The sequence below is a fragment of the Ovis aries genome, chromosome 22 (assembly GCF_016772045.2).
Source record: "Ovis aries strain OAR_USU_Benz2616 breed Rambouillet chromosome 22, ARS-UI_Ramb_v3.0, whole genome shotgun sequence".
In the NCBI taxonomy this organism is placed as follows: Eukaryota; Metazoa; Chordata; class Mammalia; order Artiodactyla; family Bovidae; genus Ovis; species Ovis aries.
This window is the reverse complement of record NC_056075.1, coordinates 24392321-24404858: the sequence shown is the minus strand read 5'-3', so window position 1 is coordinate 24404858 and position 12538 is coordinate 24392321. Positions and strand designations below refer to the sequence as shown.

Sequence of the window (12538 nt, the reverse complement as noted above, 5' to 3'; positions counted from 1 at the left end):
CTTGCCATGCTCCGCCCTCTGCCACCTGGTTCACACTTCCTTGCTCCCAACTCTGCCAATAATACTCTCTTCCAACCTCTTTGCTTCCTGCACTATATTTACCCATCTGTCAGGTCCCAACTAGGTTAGATCTTCCTGTTATATACTCTGTTCTTTTACTTTCTATCACTTAATACAACTGAATTTTAATTTATTGAGTTACTTTTTAATGTTCCCAAGACTAAGCTCCATGAAGGTAGGGACTGAGTCTCTCTTGTTCATCCTTATATTTCCAGCAACTGGTAAAGGGTTGGGCTCATCCTATATGTGGAATGACCGAATAGTCTACATGCTCCAAAAAATCAGATGAAAAATCTGACTTACTTTGATTCAGCAGTAAGAATGTAAATGAAGTATACAATAACTTAAAAACAAGAAGACGAAGAATGAAGCCTTTAAATTCTGAGGGAAAATTATTCCTAACAGCTCCTATGTCAGACCAAACTATTAACTGAATATAAAAAGAGAGTAATGATATTTTGAGAAATGCAAGGTCTCAAAAATTTTTGAGCACCCATTCTCTGCAAGTTAATGGAAGATGAATCTCACCAAAGCAAAGGGTATCGACCAAGAAAGATGAGAGGAGTTAAGGAAGCTCCTGGATGGTGTCTGTATTGTCAGGGTCCCAACAGGAAAAATACCCTGAAAGGGTTACATATAAGAGCGGGGGATGCAGGGACTCCTAACTGAGGTATGGGCAGGGTTAAGGGAAACAGCAAAGAGTGGCAAAACTCCCAGAGACTAGAGGTAACGTGAAGCCAGTATCATGGCTAGAGCTAAAGAGGCAAGGGAAGAGCACTATTCCCAGGACCCAGTAAGACCCGTAGCCATGGGAGAGGGGCTGTTCCTCGGGAGTTGTGGCCACAAAGAGAACATGGTCACAGGCCCAGGAGGGAGGGAATGTGTGCATATAGTAGTTGGTGAGGGAGATTGAGAATGAGTGCTCCAGCATTAGTCATAAGAGTGCGTTAATCATAATGGCCCCAAAGTGGAAATAACCCAAATGTATTATTCAACAATAAAAAGTACTAGTACATTCTACAACATGGATGAACCTGGAAAGCACGCTAAGTGAAAGAAGCCAGACACTCTGGGCCACATGTTGAGTGATTCTATTTGTAGGAAATGTCCAGAAGAGGCAAACCCATAGAGACAAAGTTAATTAGCGGTTGCCTTGGGGTGGAGGCAGGAAGACCTCTGGAAGGTGTGGGGAGAAATGGGAAATGACTGCTAACAGATTTTTTTTCGAAGTGCTGAAATATTCTAAAATTGTGGTGTTGGTTGCACAACTGAGAATATAACTTTAAAAAACCATTGAACTACAGACTTTAAAGAACCGAATTGTATGGATTGTGAAAGACATCTTAATAAAGTTGTTATTTTTTTAAAGACATACTTAAAACATCCTTTCATACAAGTGAAGTCACTCAGTCATGTCCAACCCTTTGTGACCCCATGGACTATATAGCCTATCAGGCTCCTCCATCCATGGGTTTTTCCAGACAAGAATACTGGCGTGGGTTGCCATTTCCTTCTCCAGGAGATCTTCCAGACCCAGGGATTGAACCCGCATCTCACGCATTGTAGGCAGATGCTTTACCATCTGAGCCACCAGGGAAGATTTTCATACAAGACAATGAGGAAATTATTAAAGGCTACTATCAACAGGAGTCCACTTTAAAAGATCCCCTAAATGGGACAATTTAAGATTCAACAATGATAACAATTGCAATTAATTGAAGCCAATCAAATTTATTAGGTTAATGAATTTGTGATGTTTTAAAAATAAAAATGCCTTCAAAGGATAAAAACCAGTTTATTATCTAAAAACTAATAAAGTGTCAAGAATTTACTCTGCTTTTCTGTATGAACTACACCACCAGGTAACCATATAGCAGATAGGGAGAAGCATGCCTTTATGAAAGGATTTCAGTTAATAAGTGAAAAAGGAATGATAGAAATATCGTATCACCATTTTGCAGCTCTCAAAGGATTAATGAACCTAAGCCCTGAGATCTATAGCTGCTAACGTCTCAGAAAGAAAGACAATTTGACACTACCTGTTTCCTGATCAAAAAACACCATGTCCCCTATGGTCTTTTAAAAGGATCAGACATAGGTCTGATCTGTCCCCTGACCCAGCTGCAAATTTTCAAGAAACACATGGGGTAAAGGATTCTGTGGAACTCACCATAAGTAAGCAATGAGCAAAAATCAGACTAGGTGAAACTACAGATAACTACAAATAAATGTGAGGGAAAGAAAGAGCTGAAAGAGAACCTGTGGATAATAATAGGCTTTCAAAATGTGACAGTTTTTTTCAACAGACAGTTATAGTAGTGCCCAGAAGATGCGTATTTGGGTAATGATACTGTAAAGAAACACAAGGAAGTGATTACTGTAAAAGTCCAGACAGTGGTTATTATTGGAGTTGAGATTAGGATGGGGACACATGGAAGGGCTCTGGTTAAGTTCCAGTTCTTAAACTGAGTGGTGATTACAACAGTGTTTTGCCTTAATAATAACTCATTAAACTATACATTTGTTTTATGTGTTTTCCTATGTATATGTTGTATCTTGCAATGAAAATTGAAAAAAGGTAAAAACAACTGAGTCGTTATTGCAAGTTTATATTCCCTTTTTCTTGAAAAGAATTTCTCTTTCTTGTGTGTCATAAACTTGCTTGGTGAGTGCCAAGACTGTGACCCTCAATAGAAAATCCTTTCCCAGGTGGGCACATTGATCATTTTTCCCCTTTTAAAATATTTCTACAGGAGGAATTGAAAATAAACAACCTTATTTTCTCTTTGCTGTTGGATGAAGAAATAAGCTCCAGAGAAACATTCCTGAACAACTACCTTGCAAGGAAGCAGGAGGAGAGGGTAAATACAGTGTCTGATATCTGAGTATCAGCAGTTTCTGACCAACTGCTCCCACTTGACAAGAGTCCACACTCCTGCCTGGCCCCTTCTTTCTTCCTACATTCCTTCTCAAATGTGTATGTGTTCCTTGGCTCCCTGTCTGGGACTTTTAACCACTGACTGGCTATGGGACCTTGGACAAGACATAACCATTAAAGCTATTTTCAAGCTCTTCTCTAGGGTGTATTGTTCTCTCTGGACCATTTTGCACTCTGTTTCACTAAATATGTAAGTAATGGGTTAGCTTATAGAATGAAAAGCTGTAATATTTTTTAAAATGCTAATAGATATGTTTCATGAAAGAGACAATGAATACAAAATGCTTGTCACATAATAATTTTCAAAAGATGTCAGGTTTTATTAATAGAATTAATAAGAGACATTTATGAATGATTGATTTAAAGTATCATATGACATTCATTTGTGTTTGCCAGACACTCAAAAGCTAGCAGGGGGATGAGAAAGCCATTTAATGAAAATAAGAAAGGGCTTCAGCTGTATCCTGACTAGGAGGTGTTGGCATGAAGAAGCCTGGGGCAAGTTACTTAGAAGCTGGGCTACCTATGTGTTTGGTTTGGGAAGCAGATTTGGGGTTCCCTGATTGGTCCTCAGTTGAAAATGGTGGCAAAAATTAGGAAAGCTGAAAGTTATTGACCAAGTTCTGACAGTTTAGGGGCCAATCACTGCAGAGGTTGTGGTTTCAATTCCTGGCTGGTTGCAGACTGTGAGTCAGTTCTATTTTTATATATGGCCTGGCCATCCTCCATTTACTAATATATATCCAGTCTCTCAGAACCCAGGCCCACATGACTCCCAAGCCTGTACAATTTCACCACCCATACTGCTCTGTCAAGGGTGTAGTATGCTCCCTGGTCACTTACACACTCATGTACAGAGCTGGCTACACTTTGAAACAGGTGATTGGGATGTTTGTCCTTTCAAAGCCTCCAGTCGGTTTACTTTCTTCTATGAATGTTATCTGTAATTGATACTTCAATTCACATTAATCTTGTACTAGGGAATTCCTTTTTCTTTTTAGTATGCTCAATATTTATATTTATCCTGTTCTGATCTTCTATTCCTGATGTTATTCTAGAACCAGACCACAGAGGCCATCCGGAAGTCTAGAGAAGACCTGGATATGTACAAGGAACACTATGACAACTTACTGGCGGAAGACAAAGTGAGAGCTGTTGCCTCAGTCACTTCCCAGTGTGATAGCATTGCTGCTGCCTGGATTTGGGGAAGATTAAAAGGGATACAATCTAATCTTCTCATAGAATTTTCTCCTACTGTAATGCTCAGTTATGGTAAACTCCATGACCAGCAGATTTATAAATGGAAAAGACTAGGATAGAAAAGCAAACAGAAGAATAGAATGGAATGTAACAAAATAGAGGTACCTTGTCTGTTTTATAAATATTATTTTGTGAAACTTCAGTTCTAAATAAAACCCTAGTGGTTCAGACAGTTAAGAATCTGCCTGCAATGCAGGAGACCTGGGTTCAAACCCTGGGTCGGGAAGATTTCCTAGAGAAGGGAATGGCAACACACACCAGTTTCTTGCCTTTAGAATCCCATGGACAGAGGAGCCTGGAAGGCTACAGTCTATAGGGCTGCAAAGAGTCGGACACTACAGAGTGACGAACACTTCACTTTCACTTCACTTCAGTTCTAAGTGATTTCTAAGACCTCTTATATGAAATAATATTTTTAGTTTACTGAGGTGCTTCTTCTTTAAGGTAAATCTTTGTGAAATCCTTGCACAGTGAGTAGTCACCCTTTAACAAGTCTGTGTTATAAACCAAGTATTCACGGATTTTAAGAAAATCAAAGTGATACAATTAATATTTTAGAGAGTATTGTCACAGATAAAAGCCTTCTGAACAAAGTTGCAATCCTGGGAATGATATGTTTTTCTTTAGGTTCTGGATCGCAGCTTTAAAAAGGAATTTTCTGAAATTCCCAGTCATCAGGTGGATATACTCTACAAACTTTTTAAACGCCGACCAAGGTTTGTTTCTCCTTTGCTATCATGTTTCTGAGAAAAAACAATTGTTATTATATTTCAGCTTTTTCTCCCAATTATTTCACAATATTCAGTGTAACATCATTTACATGAAAATGTCCAAGTATTTTGATCTTAACTCAGTTTTTTAAAGATTATTTTATCTTAACAGTAGGCAATGAAGACTGATGACTTCATTATTTAAAAATTAAGCATCTAGGTAATCATAGTGCTATTATAGGTTCTGTTTTATACATGAAAGTGGCTCCTGACAAGATATAGATGGCAGACAGATTTATAAACTGTTTTTCCCAAGATGTGTTCTAACACGTATGCATCCCTTGCGGTGTGAATTGGAATTACACATAAAAGGCTTCCAGGACAAAATAAGTGTAAGGAAATACAGGGTTGAAAAAGATACATAATTTTCTTTACTGAAGAACATTTCAGAACTTTCTGTAGCCTTTGCATCCCATGTGAGAAATAGAGTAGGGCATGTTTTCCAGACCCTTTCCTCAGAGCATCTCATGTGATTGTGTTCAAGACAAAGTTTGAAAAATGCCAGTATGAATGACTGACAATAACCATTATCAAAATAGTTCCAAAACATCTGATTTTGATACTTGAGAGTACCAAACAATTAATTTCACAGATTTCCAAATTTTTACCTGTATAGATTTCCATAATTTTTAATCAAACATAATGTAGGAATCAGGGAGTTTGTCAGAAAGGTGTAGGCTTATCTGTGTCTAAGATACAAACTGATTCTCTCACTTTTGACAGATTATATGCAACCTGAGAAATTCAGCCTAGAACAAATCTTGTATCTTGGTTTCCCTGTTTTTAAAGGAGTGAGTTATATATGCCTATGAAGAAAGAAGTGAGTCCTATCGAAAGGCAGTAGTGGAAAAAGTACAAGCTGTATTGTCCAGCAGCATTAGCTTTAAATACTGACTCCACACCTATCAGACCTGTGGCCTTGGTCAGTCACTTCTCTCAGAGACTCACTTCCTTCTAGAAAAAGACGATAACTATAGTAACTTCACGGAGAAGGCAATGGCACCCCACTGCAGTACTCTTGCCTGGAAAATCCCATGGACGAAGGAGCCTGGTAGGCTGCAGTCCATGGGCTCGCGAAGAGTTGGACATGACTGAGCGACTTCAGTTTCACTTCTCACTTTCCTGCACTGGAGAAGGAAGTGGCACCCCACTCCAGTGTTCTTGCCTGGAGAATCCCAGGGATGGGGGAGCCTGGTGGGCTGCTGTCTATGGGGTCGCACAGAGTCGGACACGACTGACGCGACTTAGCATAGTAACTTCACAGCATATTGTGAGGCACCTTGAGAGTGAGAGCTGGTACAAATCTCAGTACCCTTCTCTTCCCAGCTGCAGCCCAGGCTAAAAAAAACAATCCATAATGTAGATTAAAAAAAAGAGGCACTTCTCCAGGTGCACGTTTAGCTGAACATATTCCAGGCTACTCACCTGCAGCAAGGACATCAGCAGAGGGTGTGTGGGTCAGAACCAGGGAATACCCATACTTCTCTCAGGCATTTACTTGCCTGCTTAAAATACCCAGAACGGAGACATTTTCTCATGCAGTTAAAGCTCCCAGTGCTGATTGCAGTTGGGGGACATCTGTAGTCCACTTAAGGTCATGTCTGAAGATCCCAGAGATGTCGAAAGGTCCCAGCAGGTGCTTTTCTCTTTGGGGTAATCCACCCACTAACCACAGGGAAGTGCCATGCAGTGTCACACCTCTGCTAAAGGTTATATTATTTAACAGTGATTGTTTTGTATGTGAAAATATGAAACATTGATGGGCTTTTATTGATAATACCAGGATTCACAAACACAAAATACAAGCAGAAACGACCAGTCTTGTGCCTTTCGGAGAGCGACCAGGATCTGGGAAATTGAATCAGGATGCCTTTGCCCAGTTAATGAAAGCCATGGATGACTTGGACAGTATTAATAATATGCCAGAAGGCTTGGACACCTCCGTCTGGGAACATTTCTGCATGGCCAGAAGAGCAAAAGTGGAAAATGAACAGAAAGTATATAACATTTTATCATTCTATTTTATTTCATTTCACTTAGTATGCTAGTGTCAAATATATAGTTTATGGTGGTCAGTCCTTCTAAGAAAATCTAATTATTTAGGTTTCCCACTAGGCTAGCAGTTAGTAATATTAATAATAATGATAAAGAAATAAAATATTAACCTTAGTCTGATTGAGGGCTAAGTACAGGCCTACTTGTAGACCCACTGTCCAAAATGACGGCCATTAGCCAGACATGGTTATTTTTTTGTGTGAAATAAATGTGGGCAGTTCTAATTGAGACATGCTGTTACTGGAAAATATGGGCAGAGTTAGAAGACTTAGTATGAAAAAAAGAATGGAAAATGTCCCAATATTTTTTATATTCTTTACAGGTTGAAATGATAATGTTTTGGATATATTGTGTTAAATAAAGCGGTAATTTCACCTGTTTCATTTCACTTTTGTAATGTGGCTCCTACAAAATTTAAAATTATGTATGTAGCTGGCATTGGTGGCTCACATGACGTTTCTCTTGGACGACACTGTTGTAGACACAGCTTTTTCTGTCTGCTCTGGTCTTGAGTAGTGTTCACCTCCTTTTGCATAGACTAGAATTATATTTCACCTGAACCAACCAGAACAAACTTTATAGTTTTGCTAGAATGTTTTGTTAATGTAAAAAAACAGTAGGAATTTGAGAGTGTGTTTAATTGGGAAAAGACTCCTTCCTCTTGTTGCTTCTTGACCACAACCCTGCCTCCACTCCCCCAGATTCCCTAAATTGGGTGCCACATGTGTGAGGCTGTCGTATTTTTGTTGAAGTATCTGTGACTGTAAAATGTTGTCTAAGATGATAAGATATCAGAAAAATCCTAGCTGCATGCATATTGTCTTTCAGTGAGAAGCAATTTTAACACTTTGGGGGGATACTTTTCTAATTATTCATGGGATGTGCCATGTAAGTTTCAAGTTTCTTGTATTACATAATGGCAGGGATTTAAATTTTTGCTAATTTATTAGGAAGTTGGACTTAAGGTTTTGTAACAAACTTAAAAGATGTCTATTTCTCAAGTTCTTTAAAATTAGTTTGCTTTTATTTCTAAAGCTCCGTAGGTTCTGAGATGTTTGTGGTTTGATTTCTTCAGGTAAAGCAGAAAGCTGCTGGCTTAATAGAAATGGTGGCTTTCCTCCGGAGAAGAACTGAGGATGATGAGAAGGTGCAACATGAAATTGAAAAAGTGTTCCATGAGCTCATCCTGTAATTTGAACCTTTCATTCACGTTCATGTTTTCAAACTCTAAGCTAGGGCTAAATTAAGTTGTGTTATCATGGGGGAAGAGTGCTGACTCACTGGTTTACAGCTGGCACTGACTTTACCTATTCATGCTTTATAGCTTCTCTTTGAGAAGTGCATTTTGTTATGTAAGACCTTATTTCAGAATGAAATTTACCTTCATGCTCCCTGTTCTTACTGCAAACCATCAAGTTTTTCTTTTTTTTTTTTTAATTTTCAATGTTTTTCCTTTTTAAAATCCTTTTCAGAATTTGAAGTGTAATTTACTTATATTAGTTTCAGATGCACCAATAGTGATCTGATATTGCTATACATTACTCAGTGATCTCCATGATAAGCCTTGTTAGCATTTGTCATCATACAAAATTCTGATAATATTATTGACTATATTTATATTCCCTATAGTATACCTTATATCCCTGTGACTTACTTAACAAACATGTAAGTTTGGGGAAAGGCTTTTATTTTAATCTCCTTCCACATAAAAATATAAAGAATATGTTTCTGCTAGTAAGTACTTTTAGGCTCAAGCCACAGAAGCAAACAGTGTGGAAACTTAAGCAGATATCCAAGAAATTTCCATCTATATGCCTGATAAGCTAATATTTTTCTTCAGGGGAACTTGTTGCATTTTCCTGAGTGACTAAGATACTGTCTTCTGTCCTTGCTTCACTTTTGGCCATATTATAGCCACATTGATAAATACTTCTCTGATGTCTCCAAATTCATCATTAAACATCATTTTCAGATCTAGGTAATAAGCAAGAATATGGATTACCTAAAAATAGATTTGATAAGTAGCATGCAGATTAAACATTGTTAATATAATATCAGAGATCAATACATGAAGTCAGAACAAATCTACCTAAAGATTTGTTATTTGGTAGTGTCTCTGTTTTTTTCCACTTATGTTCAAAAGCATATTAATCTTTTCTTAATCATGAAGTAAAACTTTATGAATGTGTTTCTGTGCATACCATTCTGTAAGCAGCCCAAGTGTAATTCCATATCCTCAAGAAAAGAAGTATCACAGAGATCTCTAGGAAAGCTTGTCATTGGAAAAATATTTTCCACATTAATCTCCAGTGTGTTTCCCTTCAGGTTAAGGAAAATTAATTTTGAATTTTATATTCAATTTTTATATCATACATATTTTATTGATTGTATATATCAAATGATAGGTGAACTTTGGAATGTAAATATGTCACAACTACTTATTTTGAAGTCTTTTTCAATTTAGATTACAGGAAGACAAAGTGAAATTCCAGTTGAATTTGACGATCCAAATCCTCCTTAAACAAGGACAGGTAGAACTGGAGAATTTCCAGTTAATGCTGGATTATTCTGATGCAATCCTCATCAACAAGATAATAATTGAAGACTTGAATTCTGTGATTCGGGTAATTAGCATTTTTTAAAAAGAAAAAAATGACATGTCACCTGCTGTGCCAAATATTTTTCATGTTCCCCCATTTCTATGGGAAATCATTTTCATTCAGTTGGGGTAGGTGTTTCCTACCCTGAAGAAGTTTACGCATGTGTCCAGGCCCCACCTCTAGACATGGATATATTTTTTAAAAGCTTGCCAGATAATTTTAAGGTTAAAAAGTTCAAGAGCATAAAGTTAAATGTTCATTCTAATATACCATCATTTCATTAGAGTCAATTTCCTCACCTAATGATAAGTTTGATAAGCTTAGATAATTAATTTCAGATCTTGCTTGTTTTTTAATATAAACATCTAATGTTAAAATTTTCCTTCTAAGCACTATTTTAGCTACACTCTACAAATTTTGATAGTTTGTATTTTTATTTTCTTTCCATTTAAAATATTATCTAATTCCCCATGTAACTTCCTATTAGAAGTTACTATGGGTTATTTAGAAGTATGTTGTTTAATTTCCAAATATTTGGGAATTTGGGGCTATTTGGAAATTATGTGCTAATGTTGCTACACGTATTACTTGCTCGTAACCCACATTGCATTACTATTGTTCCTTTAGGCAGTCGGTTGTCTTTAAGAGTGATTAAAAATAAAGAAGAAATGATTTTCTATTTCCCTTCAATTTCACAATTTCAAGAGATCCTTCCTTGTGTGGATTGAAGTTTCTGTTTTGTATTATATACCTTCTGCTTAAAGAACTTCTTTTAACTTAACTGAATTGTCTGCTGGTAATGAAATCTGTTTTCCTTTGTCTGAAATTGTCTTTGGTTCACCTCTATTATTAAGATATTTCGCTGGGTTCCCTGGATTGACAGACTCTGTCTCTGTCTCTCAGTCTTTTCACTTTAAAGTTGTTCGTCTTATTCTGGCTTACAGAACTTCTGACAAGATGCCTACTGTATCTTTTTAATCTTTGCACCTCTTAATGTAGTGTGTCTGCCTTTGAGATTTTCTCTTTATCTTTGATTTTCAGCAGTCTGAACATATGTCTAGGGGTGTGTGTGTGTGTGTGATCCTTTTAATGTATTCTTGACTTTGGCTTGATAATATATTTTGTCCAGGATTCTTGCATCCATATTTATCAAGGATATTGACCTATAGTTTTCTCTTATTGTGGTGTCTTTTTCTGGATTTGATAACAGGGAAATATTGCTCTCATAAAATGTTTGGAAGTATCCCCTTTTTTTCAATTTTTTTCTTAAGTGTTTGAGAAGGATTTATATAAGTTCTGGTATGTTCTGTTTTCACTTACATTCATTTCAAAGTATTTTCTAATACTGCTTATGATTTCTTCTTTGGCCCCATTGATTATTTAATAATATAGATTGAATCTCCACATATTTGCAAATATTCCGGTTTTCTTTCTGTTATTGATTTCTAGTTTCATTCCCTTGTGGTCTTATCAGACACTTTGTATGATTTTCATCTTTTAAAATGTATTTGGATTCATTTTATGGCCAAACATATGGTCTGTATTTGAGAATACAGAATAGTGTGTATTCTGCTGGTACTGAGTGAGGCATTCTGTGTATGTCTCTTAGGTCTCGTTCAAATCCTTTATTTCCATATTGATCTTCTATATACTTAAAAACCATGAAATAAACAGTTCCACAGAAGAGGGAACCATGCACTATATCAATTACTTGACAAGGTTGTCAACACTCGGAGTGTTGGTTCAGGAGCTCAAATGGCGATGGCTGAAGAAATAACATGAAGTGAGGAAGTTGAGACTGGGACTACTAATAAATCTTATGCAAAAGCTGACTGAAAGGAAAGCAGAGAGGAGGTGTAGTAGTTTGACAGAAGTGTTTCTCAACCTCAGGACTATTGACTTTTGAGCTGGATGGTTATTTGTTGGAGAGAGCTCATGTGCTATATATTATGTGGAGTTTAGAAGCACCCCTGGCCTCTACCTACTAGATGCTATTAGCAATGCCTCCCCTTCCGGTTGTCAGCCAAAATGCCTCCCAATGTAGTTGAATGTCCGCTGGTGGGGCAATGTTTTGCCCATTTGAGAGATACTGCTGCAGAGAAATGTTTGACCTTAAGATTTGGGAGCTGGTGTTGACAAGATCAAGGGTATGATCATGGGAGCTGGGTGGCTGAGCAAACAGAGAAAATATCATTGAAAGTGAGAAATTCGAGGAATTGAGGCCAAGCAATGATCAAAAGATAAAAATAATTTTTAAAGAGAGTAGCAGTTGGCATAGTCTAATGGCATGATCTTGAAAAAGCTAAGTTCTCTCAGGAGAAGAGAGGAAAAATATAAAATATTAACTGATGAAACTCACACACAAATTTATTTTAGAATCTTAGTAGTTTCACTGTTAGCAATCTGGGGGAGCAGTTTCGTGAAAATATTACTGAACTTCATGTAGTCCATTTGAAATGAAGTATAGAACATCCAAATTATTAAATATCATATTTAACCCATTCAATTTTCTTGTTTTCTCACTAGCTACCAACCAGATACTATTGTGCCTAGTGTGATAAACTACAATCCTTTATCTTTAGTGTCAAGAAGCAGGGGAGAATAGGGGTACAAACACTTACAGATTGATGATGGTAGAAGGAATTCCTGCCTAATCATTGACACAAAAGTAAACTGGCTATGCCATTCAAATTATAATCCTTTCTGTTTAGTAACTATCTTGCTTTATATCATGATCAGATTGTGCCCATGAAGTAATTTCTAATATCTGCTACATTTTTAAAAGAAGATAGAATTATCTCTGCATTCCAAGTGTTTTCTAAGAAAAGCATTCAGCTTCAACTATTCTGAATGCA

General features: G+C 37.0%; 1 protein-coding gene across 3 annotated transcripts in view; it reads left to right on the top strand.

Moving 5' to 3' along the window:
* Window positions 1-12538, top strand: part of CFAP43 (cilia and flagella associated protein 43) — a 114834-nt gene that overhangs the window by 80932 nt on the left and 21364 nt on the right. For 2 of the 3 annotated variants that reach the window (XM_012102884.5, XM_060405176.1), the window contains exons 29-34: window positions 2814-2921; window positions 4057-4143; window positions 4886-4974; window positions 6812-7025; window positions 8159-8271; window positions 9548-9707. In XM_012102884.5, coding sequence (XP_011958274.1) covers window positions 2814-2921; window positions 4057-4143; window positions 4886-4974; window positions 6812-7025; window positions 8159-8271; window positions 9548-9707 — 771 coding nt within the window. Of the gene's footprint in view, window positions 1-2813; window positions 2922-4056; window positions 4144-4885; window positions 4975-6811; window positions 7026-8158; window positions 8272-9547; window positions 9708-12538 lie in introns of those variants that run through there. The other variant, XM_027960224.3, reaches the window with a different exon arrangement.